The 25,474-nt window shown below is 41.1% G+C and overlaps 1 protein-coding gene across 1 annotated transcript in view; it reads right to left on the bottom strand.

Moving 5' to 3' along the window:
- Positions 1-8,476: 8,476 nt before the first annotated feature.
- pudp (pseudouridine 5'-phosphatase) overlaps positions 8,477-25,474 on the bottom strand; it is a 47,777-nt gene continuing 30,779 nt past the window's right edge. The window contains exon 4 of the mRNA XM_008284094.1: positions 8,477-9,379. Coding sequence (XP_008282316.1) covers positions 9,203-9,379 — 177 coding nt within the window. The 3' untranslated portion in view covers positions 8,477-9,202. The remainder of the gene's footprint in view (positions 9,380-25,474) is intronic.

Genomic DNA, 25,474 nt, shown 5'->3' with positions numbered 1-25,474 from the left:
GTGGATTACATTACGGATGCATTTAGTTGAGCATTTTTCATCGTTTGGTTCTTGTCAGCTTTTTGCCTTCAAGTCTCAAGTTGAGTTGAATCTCCCAGTAGATGATTCCACGATGTCGCAAGTATGTCTATGTTTGGTCACACAGAATTTTTCATAGTGCACACAGGTATTACCAACATAGGAAAACAGATATCTCTACATACTATAGATATGTACCACTTACATCTTTGTTTTGCTTCGATACTTGTGTCTCATGTGTTCTGTGTAAACACTGCCTGCAGTTCAACCAAAAAGCCACAAAGTTTTTGTCGCGTAACTGTTGGTCACATTTGAGGCACTAATGGCTTCACAGAGAATTTTTTAGTTGTGTACAAATGAAGTGCAAATGGTTTATTTTTGGTGAATGTTAAAATGAGACGTCAAATTAGTCATGAAATATAATAGTTTTAACCTCAGACTTAATCAAGTTTCCCAATGGGATGACATGTTACAGATAAGTTATTCAGTGCCACTGGAAAGTAAAAAAATCTGATTATACGCATTTGGTTTCTGGTTCTGAAAAATGTGAGAATTCTCGGGAAGACAACGTGTCTTTCAAATGCGTCGGTGAGTTTTGTTTCTGTTTTTGTTTCTGCATACAATCTCACAGAACATCGGACACTTACTTCAGTATGAAAGCGATTTGAGTGAGTTTGATGGCGTAGATTTGCTGATGTATTAAAAGTCACAGAATGAAAGCAGGTTAGCCTGCCTGTTGTGCAGGTATTACTTTTACCCATAGACTGTATAAAAGATGGACGTAGCAACCGGCCCTGAAAAATGAAGCCAACCCGGAAATGTCAAAAACTTGCGTCCGCTAGCTGCTGGCTCCAAAAAGCCCTGGCTCCCATAGACTTGAATTGGAAAAGAAGTGATCACAGATCATGAAATATTGCATTCCTCCAGCTCAGGATTTTTTTCTTATTAGTTTTCTTGGTCAAATCCAGAGATCAGGTGGCCAATCTGAAAATAAATCAATACTGAATTTTTAAAAAATTGTCAAAATTTTGGGGGGCAAGGGGCGTGGCTGGCTTGATTGACAGTCGGCAGCGACCATACAGATGAAGCGAGCAGAAGGTGGTAAATGTGGGCGGGGCAGAGAGGGCCTGCCTCTCAATCCATCTGACCAATCGCTGCTCCTATGGCTCCGCCCCCCTCCGACGATTTTTGCGTCACTGGCTCCAAAAATCCAAGATGTCAACCAGGAAGTAGCAAAACCCTGGCTTCATTTTCTCAGTGCGGAAACCAACGGGTGACGTCACGGTAGCTACGTCCATCTTTTATACAGTCTATGCTTTTACCCCATGATGTGATGTTGAAGTCGGGCACTTGGAAAATCTGACATGCATACTAATCATCTGAAACATGCATGCAAAATAAACAGTAGAGCTGACAACATGGCTTTGTTCCACATCTATCATCTATTGTAACATACTTTCATTGCATGCATAGCCTTTCTGTCTTATGCACTATGGCCTAATGAGCTACACCGACCGCTTTATTCAATGACACTACATATCAACATGTAACAACAGTTCACAGATACAGATTTTGTGCTATACTGTACATCGATAATGGCATATTGTTGTATTTGGGTGTGTTGCACATCCTACTGTGCCATAAACATGTTTCCATCATCTTAGATTGGTGCCTACATACATATTTCAGGAAATCAAGGTCACCAGGTCTCCTGACAGCACCGCAGAGCCCTCGACACTTTTTATTGCACCCACACGAGCTCTTTACTGCGTTATTTGCTTTCCTGTAAACTGCAGTGTTCCCCCAGCTGTATGCATGTATATTTCATGTTCTTTTATTGCAGTTGTAACAGGAGGCGTATCTGTAAAGTGGAAGGCCGCAGCAGTCGGCCTTACGGTGCTCCATGGGGAAGCGTTTTAAGGAACACTCGTTCACACATTCTAGCGGCTTCAGTGGAGGCTTTAAGCCACATAATGCATGCCTCAAAAGAGGAAAAGATTAACAGCGAGAGATAAAAAGAAACGGAGGGAAGGCTCTGAGAGAGTGTGGTGATTGTAGAAATGAGATGCTGATGCTCTGTTACCTCGTTTGTCACTGTTCTCCTTCGCAGGAAAGCCTGCGTAAAGTATTCATGGGCTCCTTTACATTTCTCTTTTTGCATTAGATCACTATTGACTCTCACTGAGCCCCCCACAGCAGAGAATCTTTGAGAGAACAGCGGTGACATGCCAAAGCGTGATATTGAGGCAGCCGAGGCAGAACGTCTGCTGAGGCATACCAAACGGACCATTCCCCCGCCAGTTTAACACTGGCTGTGTCATACCAGTGGAAAGGAAGGTGGAATAGATATAAATGTGATTAAAAATTAAGTCAGGAATCAATTCCAACCATAAATAATTCAACAGAGCACTGCAGAGTCAAATTAAAAGCATACAATATTATTAATGTTTGATGGAGTAATTTTACTAAAAGAAATAAATAAAAGTGTGCTCTTGGGCAGCAAGTTGGAAACAATAGGAGGTCATGCTGATGTTTGAGAGGTGCAACAGCGTTCATCACCTTATTTTAGTTTGCTTTGGTTAACCTTCAACCAAAAGTTTGGACATGATGAAGCTCAGTTCAAGCAGAAAGACAACTATGAGCTTGTTCTCAACTGTCATCTGGTTCTTTGACTTGGTTCTGCATCCTTTCATCTTAGCTGAAGAACATTTAAACCATGCCACCTCTCTGTGCCGTCACTACAGCTTCACTCGTCCACCGGCTTCCTGGGTTGATCTCCAATTGGTTGTTATTAAGCCGTTTTCCACTGCAGGTCATTTTAGGGCGACCTGAGGTTTTGTGTGTGTTCTGACGACAACAACTGCTCCTGTAAAACCTCTTTCAGTGCTCATTAACTTTTATACCGAGCTATTTTTTTTCCAACCAGAGGAGTCGCCCCCTGCTGGTTGCTAAAAGAATGCAGGTTGTACTTCCGCAGTGGCGTCTTTTGTCCGAGGCTACGTCAGTCTTTTAGATAAGGTCTGTGGGTTCAGGCAACACTGACGTTGTCATGAAAGTTGCTCATGCATGCTATTTGTCCACTTTTGGGCTGTTTTGTGTTTCTTAAATTACACCAAAATTGATCCAACACACGCACATACAGACAAGAAACAATTGTAAAAGGACGAGAAGACGCTTCCACCTGGTCAGAACAAACCCAAAGACAATTTAAAAAAAGAAAAAAAAAGGCTTGGGATCACAATTTATGGGTACGTTATGCTAGTATTTGATACCTGTAGGATAACAGTCGCTATTTTTGTTACTATCAACTTTCGAAAAACTTTTACGTGGCGTTGACAAAGCTTTAAAAATGTGGTTGGCGAGTGTCCTCCATCTTTTGGTTGATTGGGGGTGAACCAGTGATGTTGACGAAAACAACTGAAGTCTTGTTCATTCATTGCAAATCATCTTTTCATTTCTTTCCATTGTTCCAGTCAATTAAGATTTAAATCTAAAACAAACATCGAGATAAATCATAATTCAGTGATGTAAAACTCCCAAGATACCCAAAGACATCAAAGAAGTTACTGTTTGATTCCACAAAGCATTACTGCAAAACATGTTAATCTGATATTGTCTGGCCTTAATTGTGCATTAAATACCTTTTTGCATTCATAAATCTGCTCCCCAACATCGTCCTCTTTATCACCTGCTCCCGTAATCAAATTTATTCTCTCATCACCCGAAAGCTGAATAAAACATGAGGCCTATTTGCATCACTGAGGAAGCGTTGAGTCTCCGAGCAAGAGCAGAAAAGCATATAGTGTCTGCATCCTATCTCATAACAGAGAAAGTGCTTCTCGCGGTCAGAGGCCTTCGATATCTTCATCTCCATAAAATCCCTTTTGGTTCAAGTCGAGGTTGTACACTTTGGCAACGGAATACAAAATGGCATCCAGCAGAACTACTTCCATCGTATCTTGGCATTCTTCTGTGCTCTACCCGTCTTGGCAGTTCAGCCATAGCCTGTGCTTTGGAGATATGCAGACTTGAGATATGCTTTCGCTTGGTGTTGAGAATAGAGAAATCTATCTAAAGTTGTGCCACCTTGCACATAGTAGAGTCATTTGTTTTGGCCAAGACTTTAAAAGAAAGGGAGGATTTCCTTAAGACTATTAACACAAAGATGTTGGCATGTGCAGAAGTGCTGCAGAGACTTTCGAGGCAAACTTTTGAACTATGTCCATTTCTGTCAGACAAATCAACTAAAACACTGACATCTTTGTTAATTCAGTGGATTTCCTGACGATAACACAAATGCATAGTAAATCCTGCACTTAGTAAGGTAAAGACTTTTCCAAATACTCTTTTAGAAAAATACAAAAAAGGCATCCCTCCCTCCTTAAAGATGTGACATTCAATCAGTATGTTTTAATACTAAGACAAGACAGAAGTAAATGTACAGAGAGGCCTGACTGCATTATCTGATGAGCTTCCCCATCCTGCTCTTTCTACATTCAATTGCGGAGACTGTTAAGCAGCCCCTTAAGAACAAGAAGAAGAAAAAAAAAAAAAAGGTTTTATGTTCAAAATGAGGTCATCCATACAATGTCTCTCCCTGGCGTCCAGTGTTTCGACTTTGCCTGCAGAGAAGCTGCTTGTCTGAGCGCTGATAAAATCCGGATATAAAACTTGACGTTGAAGATGAATGTGTCCCACAGCCAGTCGCGCCTATCAGTCGTGAGCACAGACGAGAACATGGGCCTGGGAATCATGTCGGGGAGCTATCTCCCCGCTGCCGCCTTCTCGCTCCTGCCCTCCTCACTCACAGGCAAGAATTAAAGTTGAAAAGGTTTGTGGCAAGGATAAAAGAGACGGGTGATTGGCAGAGATGGGAATGAATGCAAATGTAGTGCAAAGCCTGAAGCGCTCTGACAGATGCTGTAACAGGTATGTTGAGAGACGATGTGGGGGCACGTGCGTGGTTGACCCTCTGTACAGTCACCTGCTGCAGCCGAAAGGCTTAAAGATAGCGGTTGGACAAAAAGCTGGTCTGAAACAATAATTTTAGCCTTCAGCTGGAAACCATTATCTTCAAATGAGCCAGAGCTTGCACGACACTCCTCGCTAGCTGAATTTCAGGAAAGCTGCATGCAGACAGGCACTAGTGTTGTAGACATCATGACACTTTCAAATGCTTTCGATTGGCGGACACTGAAGCTGGTAATACGTCCACCGGCAGCAATACCACAGCTACCATTATCATCACAATGTCTTTGAGTGTCTGGGAGTGTAGGAACACAAGATTCAAGATGTGTTATGGCACACCACCTCCAACCATTTTGGCCTGTCTTCAAGAGGTAAAGCAATGGATGGCCTTAAACTGTCCACAACCGAATGACAATAAGACTGAAGTGACTGTGTTTGGTCATGTCAGAGCAATTAACAGCCAACATCCTGCATCCAAATCATCTTTGATTGCAGTCTGACATTTGGAAAACTTGTTCATTCTGTTGTGAAAAGGTGCTACTTCCAGCTGAGGAACAGGATGAAACTGAAATTCATTAATCTTTCCAAAGTTAGAGACTCTGTGATAAATCCATGAAAAAGGTATTTGGGTCATCAGGGTAAATTTCCTGTATTTTTTCATATTGCAATTTACTGTATCACAAAAACTAAGTATTGCAATGTCAGTTTGGTTTAGTTTTTTTTGCCAACCCTAGTTCAGACTGAAGAAAAAAGTCATCTTCACCTTGATTTATTAGCACAACAAATTTGATTTCTGGACAGTTTCGCAATAACTTCAATCACTCCAAACAGCCAATAAATCAGCTGTGCAGATGTTGCTGTTCGTAAAGTATTCACTCACCGTGATGAAAACTGATGAGTCTCAAAAACTCACCAGAAACTCCAGTTCTGTCCCTGGATGGTTCCTCATATTCCGTCTTCTTTATGGATGTTCAATTAAATACATGACCACTTGGGAGAAGCTCAGTTTTCAAAAACATTATCGGAATGACTCTCTACTTGTACAGACATCTCTGTTTGGCCTCGCAGGGCAAATCCACATTCATTTCGGCTTTCTTTCTGCAGTCTTTATATGCCACTCCAATATCCAGTTTTCTCTAGAAGCAGCCCGAGTTAAACAAATAAAGCAGGCGTCTTCCATGTTGCACTAGTGTACTCTGCACTTTGCAGTTTATTTGTTAAGCTGCAGGGGGTAATGATTAGTAACTCAAAGAGGGAATTTTGTATGAAAAGACCGACCCTGCATCCCAGATGACATCATTTTTCTTTTTCCTTTCGGCACGAACTACAGTTAAGTGTTGCAGAGAGCATGAAGACGATTGCATACAATAGTACAACATTATTGGAACACACCCCATAAGAATGCTGAAGCTTTGCATTAGCTTTTACTAGACATGATGCATGATGAGATTTTTCTGATGCACTTCCTTCCTAAGAAGACCACAGCCAGTGCCAGGTATTTTTTTTTTTCTTTCATCTTGGCCTTTTCTGTAAAATGTGCGTCTCTGATGAAGCTATAAATAATAAGCGTCCTTCTCTTATTAGTGATATGTTCCTTTCAGCAGCACCACTGTAACCCTGCAGTGAAACTGGACACGGCGAATATGTAGTCAATTAACTGTGTGTCACGAGTGAACTAAAGCCATGCGACTTATCTTAAATGCCCAAATAAATTAGAAATGAAGCAGCGCATCTGCTATACATGCATGAGTTACATTCTCTGAACATCTGAAGGTCCTGGAAAAAAAAATAAAAATGCAATACGTCTGAAAATAACCCATAGCCTAATTAAATCTGGAATCAAAGTCAAGAAGAAAATGAATTAAAAATGAATGGAAATTGCATAATTATTGTGCCCTGGGTTTGTGTTAAGGGTTTATTTATTTAATAATGAAAAGTTAACACATTTGTGTGGATGGAGACATTTCGCTGTCTGATCCGGTGTTATTTTCAGGCATCCTTCTGTTTAAATTAAAGATGCACTTCAATCAATTACTGCCTGGTAGGACTGTAAGGCAAACACACAGAAAGAAGAAAAAAAAATGACACTTCAGGAGAGGGGGGTAAATGACATGTAAAACTACAGGGTGATGAGTGTGTAAGCAGGGTAAGAAAAAAAAAAAAAGCAGAGGAGATTACCCCCTCCTTGAGGATGAAAGGCCAGGAAGGCATGGAGGGGAAGTGGATGGGAGTGCAGCGAAATCCTATTTGAGTAGCCTGAGGGATCCGTGGCACCAGGCTCCTCCAGCGCGCCCCCCCGTTAAAGCCAGCTCGGCAAAAGGGACGGGGGTACATGTGAATCGTAGTAAGTGCAGAGGCAGACATGAGCAGAGGGAGATGAAAGAGTGAGGCCAACTCGCAGCCTCTTTGCTGGATTACACTGAGCAGAGGAGTAGTGTCTTTGGCATTTCAATAAGACAGCTTAAACACAATGTGTGACAAGGACAGCGTTGACTGATCCACTGTGTGCGTTCGAGAGCTGCCTACTTCAACATGATCATGTCTTGTGATTGACGTCCTAATGACGAGCTGTGCTTTGACATGCAGCCATGACGACAGACATACATGGGAACAATAATCTCATCATTTCCAGGACAGTAGTTCAGTTGTTCAAGCTAATTCCTTTTGGAGTTCTGAATTGATGTTGTCCAAAGACATCTAGTATACCAAAGGGATACATTTTGCTCATGAATTAGTTTGAAGATCAGAGATATGACAGCACCAGTTAGGTTTTATCGGCTCCCGGTGCATCCTTCCATCCTTCAGCTTTCTTCTGGTTTGCTGAGTTCAGTCATGGTGCAGCAGACAAAGCAGGGTATTTCAGAAACCCATCTCCCCAGCAGTGTTTCCCAGCTCCTCCTGGGGGATTTAAAGGTGTTCCCAGGTCACATGACACATGCAATCCCACCAGTGGGTCTACTTTAGCGTCTCCTCCCAGTTAGACTCAGAACTTAATGGAGGGATTACATATCTCATGTGACCTGGCAAAGCCTTTGAATCCCCCCGGGTCAGATGAGATATGTAATCCGCCCAGCAAGTTCTGGGTCTGCCCTGAGGTCTCCTCCCAGTTGGACATACCTGAAAAATCTCCAAAAGAAGGCACCCAGGAGCTACTCACATTACCTGTAAAGGCTAAGCCCAGCCAGTCTAGGAAGAACTCGCTTATATCCCACTTTCCTGTCACTCGTGGACGAGACATCAAGACAGTTAAAGTCCTTCGCTCGAGGAAGCAACTCACTCCCAAAAGGAATAATTCACCGGTTCGAAACAGGGACACCCAAAACCCAAATCTATGCTGTATTTTGCTTCATTTTGTCCATCACTCACCTGACTGGAGACAAGCTTCGGGACTTGGCTCGGGTCATTTTGTAGCACAAGCACTAATTTAATGAAGAAGAAAAAAAATCCTCAAACTTGTCAAAGTACTTGAAAAACATACATTTTCCCATAATTTTCAAGCTGTAAAATTGATTTATTTGGAAATGCACACTTGTGATTGAAAGTGGCATTTGTAGCTGGAGGCTTTAAGTATATATAAGTATAAAAACAATAGTTTTTATGCTTTTTTATGCATGGGCATCCAGTAACAAACAGTTCCCATAAATTACAAAAGGACATATTTACCCACCCTAATGCTGTAGCCATGCAGATAGGTTCAGTTTTGTCTTCCCAGGTTCTGGGATCTTTTTGCAGTAAAGGTGAACAGAATTTCATTTGCATTGCATCAAAAATGACATCAGACAAACTACAATGGAGCTATAATATCAGTGTGATTAAGTTGCATTTTACATGATCTTAATAAGCTAAATTCAAACCCTAAGCTTAAAGATTTTTGGTCTAAATATGTTTTATGTTTTGGGCAGTATAAATGAAATTCTCACCCCTAATATCAAGTGACAAAATATATGTGACACATCAAGAAAGCGTTAAAAGAAAAAAAAATTGAATTATCAGGTGTTATCTAACAGCTTAAAGGCTGCATGAAATAACATGAATTCTCATCTGATAGATGGCACTTAAATGACATTTATTGGCCTCAACAAAAACACCTGCAGTCACCCACAACATGGTGACGCAAGCAGGAAAACAAAAGTGGATTTTCTCTCTCCATCATAACCGTTTCCCTCGAAGAACAAAGACTGAATTACATGGTGCTGTTTCAGCTTCCCTATCAGGCTCAGTCGTATGCCGGCAGGCCGAAGAGCTGCGGCTCAAAGTCCTCCATGCTCCTGAGTCGCAGCGTGGCCTCCTGGGTAAGGCTGGGGTCCAGGTTGTCGTCAGGAATCATCACCACCTGCATGCCTGCAGCCAGTGCTGCTTTCACACCGTTGGGAGCGTCTTCAAACACCAAGCACTGAGCACAGACAGGAGAGAGGGAAAAACAAAGTGATATTATCCTATAAGCCTATTAGGTCTACAGGATTTCACCCTGTAGATGTTTCGGAGCTGAGACCAAAAAAAACAAACATAATGGGAAACAGGAGTGCCATTTCCATTTTCAGTGTGTTCGACTTGACATTCCTCAGAGGAAAAAGCATTTACCTCTGCCAGGTGGAATATCCATTTGATCTACCATTTGAAGAGTGGCGTCCAATAGAGCCCAACTTCACTGGCTATTATTCTCGGAATGATCTGAGCCATGGCAACTAATATTATAGTCACTGTCGATTAATAGATTCGTTATTTAGTCTTTTAAATGTCAGAAAATGGTGAAAAATGTACAAAGTCTGACTGGGCTTGTGTCAGTCGAACCACAGCATGTATGTATGATACTGATCAATGGTTAAGCACTAACAGTTCCTGAAGGTTTGAATCTCTTCAAATCAAATTCAGTTGCAGCATTAGCCTTAATTTATGCAACACCTTGGAACCTTTGTGATTTCAAATTTGAAATGAACAAATATTATAGCCTCAAAGCCTAAGATGACATCCTCAAATGTCATCTTTTGCCCCCAAAAACCCCCCAAATATTCAGTTTACTCTTAAAAGAAACAAGAAAATGTTTAGATTTAAGTAGCTGGGGAAGTTTAGATTATCAAGGTTACTTTGGATGATATGGTCTTGACTCAAGTTTCTCAAATTTTTCTTAAACCAAGGAGGTGGAATGTGGAGAAACTGAGGGTGCTGCCCTCATACTACAATGCATTAAAACAGTGAGCAATACAGTACAAAACATTTTCATTTTAATGTTTTCTGAGGTAGTAGTGTCTGTACATCAACCCAATAGTGGAAAGATGCAGTTTTTTATGGTTGCATCTATTAATTCGTCATCAAAATGTGGAGTATTGTTTTATTTTTCACAAAAAAGATGGTCGTTGCTGCACTGGCAATAGGTCGGACAGTTGATATAAGTTTCAAAACACAACCAAACATAAAGCTAGAGCATGTTATCTTCTACTACAGTGGAGGCAAACACTGCTGAGGACATCCAGTGTTGCTAGTCGTAGAAAAGCTTAGTGAAGTGTGTATCTTTGTTCAAGAACATGTTAAATGAAGTATACACTAAATCTCATCTTGGTATGTTTCTGAGCGGAGCCTCTCTGCCTTGGCACCAAGCGTAATGGATTGTTGCTGCTCCGTGAGGCCAGAGGAAGGCAAAGTCAGGCAAAATGCTTCCCCAAAGTAAGAAGAATCAAGGTGCTTTTCATTCTGCCTTAACATCTGTCTTAACTTAGGAAGTACGGGGTCGGGTACACCTGTGTTTCTTCTCTAAGCTCCTCCACAAGCCTCCTCTTTCCTCGTCTCCTCTGAGGTGCATTTAAGGAATTGAAAAATTCCTCCATGATGTTGGAAGGAATTGGTTTCCACACAGGAGGAAAGAGGGCGCGAGGAGGCATGAGTTAGCATAATGAAAAGCAACCCTGGCTTGGCAAACGATCATCTGGCACAGCTGTCTCCCAAAGCTTTGCCATGGGAACCATCCAGGACTTTCTCTGACAAGACCGTAACAATAAAGCACCAATAAATGTCATTCCAGGAATAAAACAGATATTACAGGCGCAGTTAGAAGCGGTGACAACTTTATGTAATGAGACTTGCAGAGTGCTGGAAACAGCTGGATACAGGTCAGCCTCAAAAGCCAAGTATTACTGAACACAGTCCTCTTAGACTAACATTACCTTTTGTTCTACTGCTTGTGTGCAGCGCAGGTTTATTTATAGTATATATCACGGTGATGTGGTGACGTGGTTAGAGTTCATTGTAACACGGACCCAGTATGGCAAGCTGTTTTAACATTTAATAACTCGACTGGATATGTAATGCACACATCCATAATTTAGTTCCTTCCAGTGGAGGTGGAGGCTTCTTGCTTGTCAGACCTGAAAACTCAGCTAACGTCACTCCAGAAGAGGAGATCAGTGTTCGGAGTGCATTTAGACTTCATCGCAGGTCCACAAGTGTGTCTGGAGATGAAAAATGTACATCATGAATTCACACCAATGAATCAAGCTCTGATTCTCTTTCTGATACATCGCGTTTACTTCTGATCCGCCACATTCGTTGCTTCTTAGGGTGCTGCTAAAATGCTTAGAGCAACATCTAATGAGAAACCTCACATTAACAAACATCACGTGCAACAAGCCGCAATAATACCTGCATGTATTATTTAGACTGGTCAAAACTGATGATGAATCTGGATTAAAAATTCTGTAATTATGTCTGTTGATATCTTCAATACAGTCAAACTCATATTTTTTTTAAACAAATAAAGAAATAAAATAAAGAAAAATGTGTGCTGTTGTGTAAAAACTATAAAATGTGCACACTGTAGATGCAAAGTAATTATGTTTACTTTGTAGTCATGTGGTTTTTTTTTGTGTTTGTTTGTTTTTTAAATGCCAGCCATGATTGCCTTTCAGGGTCCCTATGGATTTATAGTAGACTGCATTATAAACAAGAAAGGAAAAAAAAAGGGTTCTTCTATAATCAACTGTTTAAGAAAAAAAATCCTGAAAATACTGTACGCATAAACATGTAGAATTACCTAACAATTCAAGAATCTGTTCCTTAAAAAAAAAAAAAGAAAAAGGAAGAAAAAAAAAACTAAAAAATTTTAACATTTATTTTATTTGAGCTGATTTATTATAGGCTCTTTTGGGGGGGAAGGATTTTATGGCTTGTGCAGGTATAGATCCACAAGTGCGATGTTTGCCAGTTTAAAAAAAAAAAAGAAAAAAGCTGGATCTGAGACCAAACCATTATGTTTGTAAGGTAAAAGTGCAGAACTGTTTGATTACGTTGTGTTGTTGGAGCGTTATGTCACAACCAATATGATTCATGATTTGAGTTTCCACTATCACTCCAGCATCAGAGAGCATCGGCCCCCGCTGTGGTTTTCCTTTCCGTGGTGGATCCTTTGCGGCCTCTGTGTGTGGAGACGCCTGGTGTGGAACTTGTGCTGATGGCCGGCCGCAGAGCAGCTCCAGACCCCAGCTGTCTCCAATCTCGGCTGATTGTCCCGGAGCTCCGGCCCTCGTTCTGATTGGACCACCCGGTTTCCTCCACCAATGGAACCGGAGCAATGACCACACAGGGCTTTATATCAGCGGCCTAACTCTTAGTCAGGGCAGCTGTGGTTTCATGTGAGCAGGTCATGTCTGTGCCTCTTGTGTCTGTTGTGCTTCATGTAAATATGTAGCTGAGTCTGTTCTCTGTTTCCCAGCAGTCATTTGGGTTCTTTCTTCACCAACACCCACCAGCCCTCCTTTTTTTTTTTGCAGTATTATCACCTTTTTCTGTCATTAAAAATGTCACTAAATTGCTGCACTAAACCAAGAACACCTGGTTCTATGTTCTTCCCGTTGCCCTCGCAGAGCCAGCATGTAACAGTCTGCTATTAGTTTCTGTGGATATACTGCTTTGTCTAAAACAAACACATCAGTTGGCTGCATAAAAGAGGCAAACATCACTAAACTATTCTGGAAATCAGGTGTTCTGAGCTGTCGACCTGCTTTGAGTGTGTGGACAGCAAGCTGCATGGCGTAACTCATTCTTGGCACCAAGATTATAGCGTATCGCTGGATTGGCATCATCATACTTTTTACTGCATCTCTCCTCTCACTGGTGCAGTTTAGGAAGAAAGCACCCCAGGAAAATATACTGTGTATGTGTTTTTAAAAAAAAAATCTATTATACAAAAAAATGTATTCACTTGCATAAAACATACATCTGCAAACTAACCCGGAGTTACAGTCAGGGCAGTTCTGCTGCCTGCAGTATAGCAAACTAAGAGGAAAAGATATTCTGCTTACAATATATTTAAACTTCTTTTCGTTTGTTTTTTAATTACAAAAATGTTGAAACTGTGTTTTCAAAGTGGGCTTAACACAGACAGCATACATTTTTGATTGAAATTGATTAACTAATTGCAGAATAATTTTTTTTTTGTTCTGTTTTGTTTTGTTTTAACCTATTATCACTGATAAAACTGTTGACAACTTTTTAAGTTATGACAATTACGTGCCTAAATATTTACAACAACATATTCTTATATTCTGAATATTTATGCAACTACGGCATTACTGCTTGCAGCATGTGCAGGCAGAGGTAGAAAAATAAATAAACAAATAAATCAAACAATAATATGAAAAAATGTCATTGTCCAACAACAACGATTGCTGCCTACTACTACTACATTCTAAAATAAAGTTTCAAGGTGTTACACAAAGCAGATATTAAAATATGAGGTGATGTATGAAATAATAAAAACAAAGTAACCATAATGCCACAGACTCGATAAAAATAAAAAATAAAATAATAATAATAATAACAAGCTGACTGACCCAGAGTAAAATACAAAGAATAAAATAAGTTCAATTAAAGCAAAGCAGAAACAACCTGATGAGTATTTATTCTACAGCCAAAAGGCGTGATTATGATGATTTCTATTTCTGAGTCGCTGAAGACTAAAGGAAATTGATGTCAACCAGGCAAGACTGTAAGGGTGATATATCATTACTGTTGGACGTAAATGGAATGTACAGTTGTTTATCATCACCACAGGAGTGGAAAATAATGTTATTTACTGAGAATTTGTCTGAATGGAAGCAAATAAACAGAAAATAATAAAGGACCAAGAATGGATCCCTGTGGAACTCCACGTGTGAGTGGGAACTTGAGGGCAATACTCCACCAGCTTCTAATGAGAAGGGCTGAAATTGATTGGTTTACACTGTAAAAGACCTACATCTCTTAAGCACATCAGTCTCTGTGCAATGAAAAGTCCCAAAATCATTCCTGAAAGCAGTCAGTTGTCTTGAAATTATTTTTTCTAAAATCAAAATATCAGTGTAGAAATCAGTCTAAAATTACTGAAAATACTAAGAAACAGGGGGAGGTTTTCTTCATAACTGGGTAAACAGCGGCTTGTTAAAAAATAAGGAGGAACTTGCCAGGGGATAAATGGCCATCTAGAATAACCAAAATATCTCTACCAACTGTCTTAATAGCTTCTTTTAAAGCCATATAGGGATAAAATCAGCTCTGTGCAGTAACTAAAGGTATGAGATTACAACCGGAACTTGCATGGAAGTATTAGTTTTCCTATTTCTGTCTTCTGTGTGATACAACATTTGCTGAAAATGTAATTTGTGAGGCAGAGCTGTGTCTTTTTGACACGCCAAGCCAAGTGAAAATATGAAAAACACGAAGGCTAATTGGCATTTGAAAACACTCATCTGCGCACACGTTCAACAAGGACGTTCCAGCAGCTGCAGTAAATTAATACGGCTAAGCCTTCATCAGGAGGTTAATCACTTTTCACTATCCAATAATCATATACAGGAGAGTGTGGACAGAAAGTGTGAGGGAGTGCAAGTGAAGTACCGTCAGGGTTACAAGGAAACAGTTCATATGAGCTAATCCAGAAGACTTTAAGATGGAGACAGAAACAGGGGCATAGATCCCTCGTATTCAGGTGTAAGTGTAAAACCCACTCAAAAAAAAAAATACTGAAAATGCATGTAATGTATAGATTAGCTACACTAAAATGATTCTGTCACACTTTGCTGAAAGTACAACAAAATCAATATACAGTTGAATCTTCTTTTCACCGGCGTATTACCCCCGAAATGTGGCATCATTACCACGGAGGGCACTTAAGTTCATTTTAATTTTAACACCCTGCAGTTTTTATGCACCAACTAACACCAGGCAGCATCTGTGAGCGACGTGGAGCACATGACAATAGACCCAAAAGTCCAAAACTGAGAAAGTTCTGGTATTCAGAGGTTACTTTACAACCATGTTCATGCAGGTAGGGAAATTCACAGATGTTTCAATGACCACATGGGACCACTTATGTGTCAGTGATCACAGGTGTATTCAGTTTTCCACTTTGGGGCCTGAATTGTCAATAAAGTCTTTAGAGAATTATTATTTTTTTGTTCATAAGAGCAGATACTCTATTTGTCTGTTCAGAAATAACACAATTATTGAAAGATGATGATTATGTGTTTTCTGTTTTTCTTTGATAAACTCTGATCCTGTAATTTTGGAAATGATCAAAACCTGACTGGAGAAATTAGATAAAATCACAGGAAATATTTATCATCCACCTCCGCTCGTAAAGTTCAATCCAAATGGGGCTTAAATCTTCCCCATTTGTACCATTCACGAAGAATACTAAGGGCTCTTTGAAGGAGCTTGGAGAGGCAGAGGCACACAGCAAACAAGAGGCTTTTCAACCCAGTTTCCAGTGTAGCCATTCAAAACAAGTGGAAACACTTAACTGACTTTCTGGCAAACTATGCAAACTATTTTATTTCAAGCACACTGCGGCCTTAGCTTTGCTGTGTAATTTGTTTAAAAAAAATGTTTGCATAAAACCTTTTGTAAAGTAAGAAACCCTCATGATACTTGTGAGAGACAAAACAACAAAATGGATCGCCAACTACTTTCCCTGTTGTTGTACAACATAATGGCAAGTGATGAGAGGACAATAGATCAGGAATTAAAGCCTGTGAATAGAACTTTTTTTTTATTATTCATCATGAGATACCAATGCTAAATCTGTTTCAATACTAAAACATTAATATATGCCACAAATGCCCCCTTTAGGTTGAATTTGAGAAGCCTCGTCGTTTCTATTTTTGTTAACAATGGCAGATAGTGGATTCATTATTGGGTTAAAACACAGCTTAACTTTGTGGTTGGAGCAGCACTTCAGTGTGAATAAAGGAAATGGCTGTACAATGAGTCTAAAGCCCTACACAAGCCACCAAAAGCTAAGTCTCAGAGAAAGCCTTAAGGACCTTTGTTCATCTCAACTCTAATACTCAGGTAGAACAAAGACGCCTCCTCGAGTTTCTTTAAAACCTAATTGACTTCTGGGATATCACTAAGCCTGAAACTGGAGGAAGTGGAACAATGACGGCGGAAACACTGAGAGTGCATAACGGAGGGCCCTTGCTAATTCCCTTGATTGGGAGCAATTAAAACTGGTAATTACCCAATGAGCTAGTGAAATGACCTTTTAATCTGCTTCCAATGTGCTGTATTGAAATGGATGAAAACAGACACAGATGCACAGTGGATTGATTGCTTGGGTGGATTACAGACAGAAGTTAGAAACATAAAGTCCTTTTAGCAGAAAGAACCGAGTACATGCATAAACGGAAAGACACAATCTAACCCTTCATCAGTACCACGGGTAGACCTGGAAAGTCAGGAGGCACTGCAAGGAGAAAATAGCTAAGATACCGACAATCCAGTTAGAGCAGTATATATAACCGTCCAAGACATATAGATAATCTTACTGGTTGCGCTGACGTCAAACAGAAGTGAGTAATAAATGTGTTGAGTTGGTGTGGGCTTGTTGTTGGTGAGATGTACCACCTAGGAAGGCTGCTCTGTATACAACACAGTATAGTGTATTCACTTAAATGTCAAATGATTCCCAATTGCATCCCTTTATAGTAACTGTATCACTTCTAAGGTAAACAGCATTTTCTCTTATCGAAAAATTAGAATCAGTGGTTTCAATGTACTGTATTAAACATGTACGGTTCCAAAGTAGAAACTCAATGCAACAAAAGTCACTACACCTTTTTTTACTAAGATGTAAACCTTTGTTTTTTTCTACACCTGTATGTCCACTTCAATTTTTGATGTCAGGAGGGTTCTACTTTCTCTTTAAAATGCTCCAAAGGTGTTCGATCGGACTCTACTCAGGTGACATACTTGCCCTGGTCATAGTTTTTTTTTTTTTTTCTCCTTTAGAAACTCTTGTGTGATTTTGGCAGTGTGCTTTGGACTGAAATGTTCTTCTTCTGCCAAGCTTCTGAAGACTGAGAGTCATCTTGTTAGGCAGTTTTTTTAAAAGTATATCCACAGTCATTCATGGTGCCATCGATAAACGTCATCTCTCTCAAACCTTTTTGTTCTCATGCATCCCCGTATCCTTACATTTCAGTGCTTCATTGTCAGGACTATGCATTCATTATGGTAGTCCAGGTTCATGGCAAGCATCCATCCATCCATTTTCTATACACCGCTTAATCCTCACTAGGGTCGCGGGGGGGCTGGAGCCTATCCCAGCTGACCCAGGGCGAAGGCAGGGGACACCCTGGACAGGTCGCCAGTCCACCGCAGGGCCCATGGCAAGCATGCAAACAATTAAAATTTTCTCACTTGTGTTTCAGTCTTCCATGTTGTTAGATTGAGTCTTGAAACTGACTCACTCCTGTCGTATGTATCTTATCTTCTATTGCAAGAATCACGAGGTAAACCATCCATCCATCCATTTTCTATACACCGCTTAATCCTCACTAGGGTCCTGGGGGGCTGGAGCCTATCCCAGTCGACTTAGGGCGAAGGCAGGGGACACCCTGGACAGGTCACCAGTCTTAGAGACAGACAACCAAGCACACTCACATTCACACCTACGGACAATTTAGAATCACCAATTAACCTCAACATGTTTTTGAATGTGTGGGAGGAAGCCGGAGAACCCGGAGAGAACCCACGCTGCACGGGGAGAACATGCAAACTCCACGCAGAAAGATTCCGGTGTCCCCACCGGGACGCGAACCGGCGACCTTCTTGCTGCGAGGCAACAGTGCTACGAGGTAAACCTGATTGCGGAAATTAAGATGTTAAAATAAATTCAATCTTCAGATGCAGCTCCCTTGGATGCCACTGTAAACAGGTTTTCAGACACGGTAAAATAATCTCACAGTTTTATCAGAAGGTAATCTTCTTTTGGCAGTTACCAATCGGTTACCTAACAGCGTATTACCACCTTCATCTAAACCTCGGCACAGCTCCCCCTGATTTGCATCTCACATGGAAATAGCAGGAATCAGATTTGTGGCTCTGGCTTCCAAAGATGCTTTTTGTGACGCTAACTGTGCTTTATACCTGCATTTTATGTGGATGTGAGCACCCTGAAACGATGACTGTAAATGGGGTCAATTTGTAAAAAAAAACCCAAAACAGACCAAGTCCATTTAGTAAACAAATGTATCAGCTGTAATTTTTAGAAAACAGTTTAGTGTACACATTTCTACCTCAGATGACCGCAGCAGGAAGCCACAGCAGCATCAATAGCAGAGTACTGCTGACTATTGCCCCAAACAATTTCCCAGCAGTGGCTGTCACACAGAGAGGAGGTGTTCTGCTTGTTAAACAGCCAGCCACAGAGCAACAAAGCCTCATAAAAATGTAACAAGGTAAATCTACTGAAACTCGCTTTAGCAACATTTTAGAAGGAGAAAAGAGTTTAACCACCTTTTCATGCAAACATAAACCTTCATAACCCAAATTCATAGTACATCAGAGAAATTAAGGATGCCAAAGGAAAAACTAGGAAAAAGGAACCGCTGATGTTGACTGAAAGTGAAACCTTAGCGGTGCTGAGAGCTTACAGTCTCTAAAGGAGGTGTACAATGTTTAGTGATTTTTCTGTACTGTGTTATACAATCATCGGCCACTTTATTAGGTACACCTTGCTAGTACCGGGTTGGACCCCCTTTTGCCTTCAGAACTGCCTTAATCCTTTGTGGCATAGATTCAACAAGGTATTGGAAACATTCCTCAGAGACTTTGGTCCATATCGACATGATAGCAACACGCAGTTGCTGCAGATTTGTCAGCTGCACATCCATAAAGCAAATCTCCCGTTCCACCACATCCCAAAGGTGCTCGATTGGATTGAGATCTGGTGACTGTGGAGGCCATTGGAGTACAGTGAAGTCATTGTCATGTTCAAGAAACCAGTCTGAGATGATTCGTGCTTTATGACATGGCGCGTTATCCTGCTGGAAGTAGCATCAGAAGATGGGCACACTGTGGTCATAAAGGGATGGACGTGGTCAGCAACAGTACTCAGGTCGGCTGTGGCGTTGACACGATGCTCAATTGGTACTAAGGGGCCCAAAGTGTGCCAAGAAAATATCCCCCACACCATTACACCACCACCGCCAGCCTGAACCGTTGATACAAGGCACGATGGATCCATGCTTTCATGTTGTTGACACCAAATTCTGGCCCTACCATTCGAATGTCGCAGCAGAAATCGAGACTCATCAGACCAGGCAACGTTTTTCCAATCTTCTATTGTCCAATTTTGGTGACCCTGTGCGAACTGTAGCCTCAGTTTCCTGTTCTTAGCTGACAGGAGTGGCACCCGGTGTGGTCTTCTGCTGCTGTAGCCCATCCGCCTCAAGGTTCGACATGGTGTGAGTTTAGAGATGCTATTCTCCATACCTTGGTTGTAAAGAGTGGTTATTTGACTTACTGTTGCCTTTCTATCAGCTCGAACCAGTCTGGCCATTCTCCTCTGACCTCTGGCATCAACAAGGCGTTAGCGCCCACAGAACTGCCGCTCACTGGATATTTTCTCTTTTTCGGACCATTCTCTGTAAACCCTAGAGATGGTTATACGTGAAAATCCCAGTAGATCACCAGTTTCTGAAATACTCAGACCAGCCCGTCTGGCACCAACAACCATGCCACGTTCAAAGTCACTTAAATCACCTTTCTTCCCCATTCTGATGCTCAGTTTGAACTGCAGCAGATCGTCTTGACCATGTCTACATGCCTAAATGCATTGAGTTGCTGCCATGTGATTGGCTGATTGGAACTTTGCGTTCATGAGCAGTTGGACAGGTGTACCTAATAAAGTGGCCGCTGAGTATATACATATTGTCAAGTGTATGTAAAAGATGACAATGACATCACCAACTGGTTTTCAGAGTATTGCCTCAATCTTGGAGTCCAGCCATCTTGGTTGTTTGATCATTTTGGACAACCTGAAGGCAAGTGTGATGTTCAAGCTGTATAACATTTTGTAAAATTAGGATCATGCTGTCATGAAGATGTGAAACTAGTCATTCAGATCAGTAAGAAAATGTTACTGAGGCAACACGTCGTGTGAGAAGTAGAGTCATTTTCTCATACATTACGATGCAGTCAGACTTCTTTTTAAAGCCTCCTAAGTCGCCCCCTGCTGGCCTTTAAAACTAATGAAGATTTAAGTCACTTCTGCTTTGGCCTCAATCTACCCAAACACAACGTGCGTGTATGTGAAATTGCCCCCAACAGGTCTGATGAGCTGCTAATTAACTTCTCTCTCCTCTGAATTAAACCGTTTTCAAAAAAAAACCCTAACAGATTTTGAAATGAGGTTGCATCACACACATAACGAGAAACTTCACAGACATTCTTCTCTCTAATCTCAGACATGCACAGACTACAAGACTGGAAAATCATTTCGCATCACACAGTGAAAAATAATATTACGGTGCAACAAGGAGCTGTTGGGGAGCAGAGTGCCACCTCACGGGATGTCATGGGGAAGCAGATGGAAACAAAATGGAGCCTGCAAGGCAACAGCTTGTAAAAAAGTCCCTTAGATACACCATGCGTGGCCCATTGAAGATGCTAGAGGAAAAAATGGCTTGGTGATAGCAAACCAGTATTTTCCGTTTTAAACTGAAACGTGCTTGGGAGTTGGGTGCTACTCAGGTAAAGATGAAAGGGTGCTTCAACATAGGGCTGAGAGCAGAGTTTTTGCAGTGGGTGACAAAGTCCTTGTTCTGTTTCCAGTCCTTGGCTCTAGTCGGTAGGCTTGTTTCTGTGGTCCATACATTGTACAGAAAGCTGTAGGTGAATGTGGTAGCTGCTCCGGTTGTGTCAACATGCTGAAGCCCTATCATGACCGTGGTACTGAACCCAAAGCTGGAGTTAATTGGTAGAGAAACCACTGGACTCCGTTAGAGCCGCTGTTTTAGAAGGATCTACTTCTACCTATGTGGTGTCGCTGTCCGGTGCTGAAACTGCTGATCCTGGTGTAGCTGTCCGGTTCTGAAGTGCTTGAACCTGGTGTGTCTGTGGAGGTGGAGAACGATGTTGTTCTATCCAAAGCCATGGTAGCAGGGAGGTCAAGGAACTCGGAAACGCTTTTAAAGCTTGACTCTACCGTGGCTCACTTATCTGAAACTCAGTGTGCTGACAATGTGAAGTTGATTATGTCAGACAAAATACTGTCTTCAGATATACTGTCATGTACTACTGCCCTGAAACATGATACTGATGTATTGCAGGCCTATTAAACAGCATGCATATCATGGTAATCCTGACAAGTGTTGTTGTTTAAAAAGGAGGTAGGGTATATGGTAGGACAGGGTCTTGCTGAGTCCAGTTAAAGTTCTTGGAGTCGCCTCTGTCTCTTAGTGGACTGTGAATGTTTTGGTGAGTTTGAGAGTGAAGGTTGGTTGTCCACTAATCATAAGGTTGGTGGTTTGATCCCCTCTCTTTGCCAAAGTGTCCTTGGGCTCTGCCACTAATGGATGAATGATAAACTCATTACAAAGCAGTTGGTAGCACCAGGGTAAGGTTAAAAAGGCACTATATATGTATGTATGTATATAATGTGTGTGTGTGTGTGTGTCTCCACGGGCAATGATGGCACCAATTTAAACACTATAAACATGACTAATAGCTGGAGTATTTGATTTTCTCTATACTAACAATTTATCTCTCTACAGGGATCATTTTCATAAAACATATCAAATACACTTTTCTACCTTTTGCATACTGATTTTTCTCCAAGGAAAACGCATGGCATTCGACTCGTGCGTCGGCTCTAACGAGAAAAATAACACGCCGTTTTACTTCGGTTGACATTTAAATGCCATCCTTTAAGATAACACTCGTTTCTGGGAATTGAAGGAACAAACTGTCTTATTTCAAACAAAGGAAAACAGGATAGACCAGTTGTTTTGGACTTATTCACAGGTGTCACTGTTGAAAGGTTTACAATATGTGCAGGTGACTGTGCAAAGTTCGTATGAGCCTTCAAAGTTGTTTCTCAGCAGTGCTTGCTGGTCCCTCTGACTTTACTTCCCTGTGAGTGGAAGTGTAAGGAGATGCTGGTCCCCCTCTTCAAAAGATGCCATGGAAGATTTACAACCTGTCCCCAGGCCTACACCCAAACACATGCAAGATTCATCAGAGCCAACAGAATCTGGATTCACTGTGTACCCGAGTCAGCACTGCTGAATAAGACAAGACAAAGGGGATGTGGGGTGAGGCCAAAGCTGTAAACTGTGTGTGTGTGTGTGTGTGTGTCTGTCGTGTGAAGACACACACACACACCTTTTGTTATTGTCTCAAATACAATTGGCCCACTAACACACACACAGCCGACGCCTTTAGAGGAGCGTGTCGTGGCGAGGTGACAGCAGCCGATGCCTGCATGGAGTGATTTGGAGACGATCCAGGCCTTGTTTGGCTGCAGACAGAACTGCCGGCTGCGGACAGCAGTTCAATATGGACGCCTCGACAATAAAAAGCCAAGAGAGGAATGCGACTGAGCGGTCGTCCTGCTACATTTCAAATGAGCTCACATTGCTCACAATCAGATCATTTCTTTATCGTTTTCTATGCAGGGATCAGACGTGGGACCGGCCTGAGGGGCTGCATGTTGCTGTGCTATTTACATTTACTCCACTAACGTCTAGGGATGATTCAACGTTTTAATCAGAGCAGACAATCACAGCCTTATAGTTCTAGTTGAAGCAGTCACTGACAAATGGCACGTAATTTAAATTCTCAATACTGTCAAATAGTAATGCTGTCACTCGGGTGTAGCATTTAATTTCACTGTAGTTGTGACGATGCTGAGCAAAGAATCACTAGTATGCATTTCACAGTACTATTAAAATGGTTTTCACTTCTTGAAATGTCTTCATTCCAGCGTTCAGTAACGTATTTGAAAAGTTGAATCAGCATGATCAGTATACTGTACATTGCTCATGTTTTAAAATGAAAGATCTGAATATGGAAGTGCAGAAATATAATTTGCTCCAAGAGAAGGCCTGGAAAAGACGGCGCTGACCTGTTTTGGAAACCCACATTTGCGCTGTGTTTTTTTTTGTAGAATCTATAAATGGAAAGTGTCGTCTTAAAGTTAAATGAGACTAATTTAAAAATGCAGCCGGCAAACCAGTGGATGTGGCGGAGAACATTTGGCTGTGTTTTACAAATCTCGCTCTGTGTGCACAAGCCTGATTCACACCCCCACAGTTAAACATGCAGCAAGTGCATGTCGACGCGCCCTTGTTTGCATCAATAAACCAGGCTGCTCCAGCATTCTGTAAACCTGTCAGCGAGAAAGGAAAGAAGACGAGCAGTTTCACAGACAGCCACTGTGTTGGTGAGGTTCTCTAACAAAGCCAGAACGTTACATGTGACCGTCGTGCACGGCTGTGGCTTTATGTAGCACCTCTGTGGTCATTAATAAATCACATGAACCTATAGATAATTTACAGTTTAGTTAAAAAAAACAGATAGATTCAACAAAGTGCTTGAAAAGAAAAACTAAAGTGGATAATAACATCGAAACTAATGTAGTTCAAACACAATCATACTGTAAGCCATGTTATGTGCTTCATGTATGAATTACAATGTTCTAGTAGGATTAAAATAAAAAAATAAAAGGTGGAAATGTACATACAAATCAAAAACAGAAGAAGAGTAATTTCCCCATATTTTTGTTCATATATTTATTTCAATCTTTTCTAAAATAAACTGTTATTCAGGACATCCCGATCAAGTTGTTTTTGGGGTTTTTTTCCGCTCCAGATCCGATCTGAGATGTTTAAGATTTCATATCTACTGACACAGTTTGACGCCGTTTTCCTTAGTAAGACACTTCAATTAGAGTTTTAAACTCAATCCACTGGATGTGTTTGACAACTGAATAGCTCTGCAGTGGATTAAGAAAAAGAATTTACGTCGGCACCTAAGCTTTTCCCAGTGGAGAGAGGGTAGGGTGTAATGTGGCTTCAGAAAACATAAACACAAAATATAGATTGGCTGTCGTACCTGGATTCTTATCATTTAATACTAATAATTCAAGCAGAGAGCATTTGTCAGAGTCATGATAGACGCTGTGACGCCTAATCACCCCTGGCTATTCATGTTATTAAATAAATGTTGATTGGTAATAATGCAGATTATTTATTATGAAAATTGTTCAAAATTTGCATCTCTGACATCCTGCAACAAATCAGGCTTCAGTGCATGTCGATAGTTTAAAAATGCCTTTGTGGGTCTGATCTTTAAGATTAAAACCTTCCGACTAATTATGCATATATATATGTAACCTGTAAGCTCATCGTGCAGGATGTTAACAGTGTGGATTTCAGCAAGTAATAAAAGCATCCATGTAGCTGGATATAATGGTTTAACATTCATTCTCTATCTAATGATGGTCTAATGATGGGCTTTGCTGGTGTTGAGCCATAAACAACGCTCCAGCGATGCATGGGTGGTCAATCAGTGATACAGCAATGTCAGGAGCTTTTCCTCTGTATTACACCATCAACAGACAGATCTGCCCCGGTTGATTTGTGGCGTGTTCAACTTTGCGACTTTGTCAGCATGTGACACGGAGGTGAAAGCAATGTGTCAGCTGCACGCCTTGACAGTCTGTCCGCCTGACAATTTAACATGGCTTTGGAAAGAATCTGTCAGGGGGGGGGGTGTTCACAAGGGAGCCCATTTAATAGCTCTTTGCCGCACAGTAAATGACAATGATATCTTATTGTTTGGAAATGAATGCCGGGTAATAAAGAGAATGCTTGCTCAGTGTTATTTTGACACTGTTGACTGGTGCAACCTCCGTGTTTTCATCATTCTGACATCTGTGCAGCGGAGGTGATTTTCGAGAAGAATTACACAACTTGGAGGGAGAAATATTGAAAATGGATGGGTTTAATTTTTTAAAGATAAAGAAGTTTTTTATGAGAGTGATCCCAGCCAACTAAATTTTCATTCAGCCTATTGTTAAAGCTCCTATTGTGTGCTCCTTTCTAGCAAATTATAAACGTCCCCGGAGTGTCTTTCTCAGCTCAGAATACCGCAATGATAATTCATTTTGCCCTTACTGTTTAACTTCTGGTTTTAGCCCTTTTCTTAATGGACTGTTTCGGCATCTGTGGCT

This window comes from Stegastes partitus, unplaced genomic scaffold, assembly GCF_000690725.1.
Source record: "Stegastes partitus isolate 25-593 unplaced genomic scaffold, Stegastes_partitus-1.0.2 Scaffold345, whole genome shotgun sequence".
NCBI lineage: Eukaryota > Metazoa > Chordata > Actinopteri > Pomacentridae > Stegastes > Stegastes partitus.
This window is presented reverse-complemented; position numbering and strand designations above follow the sequence as displayed.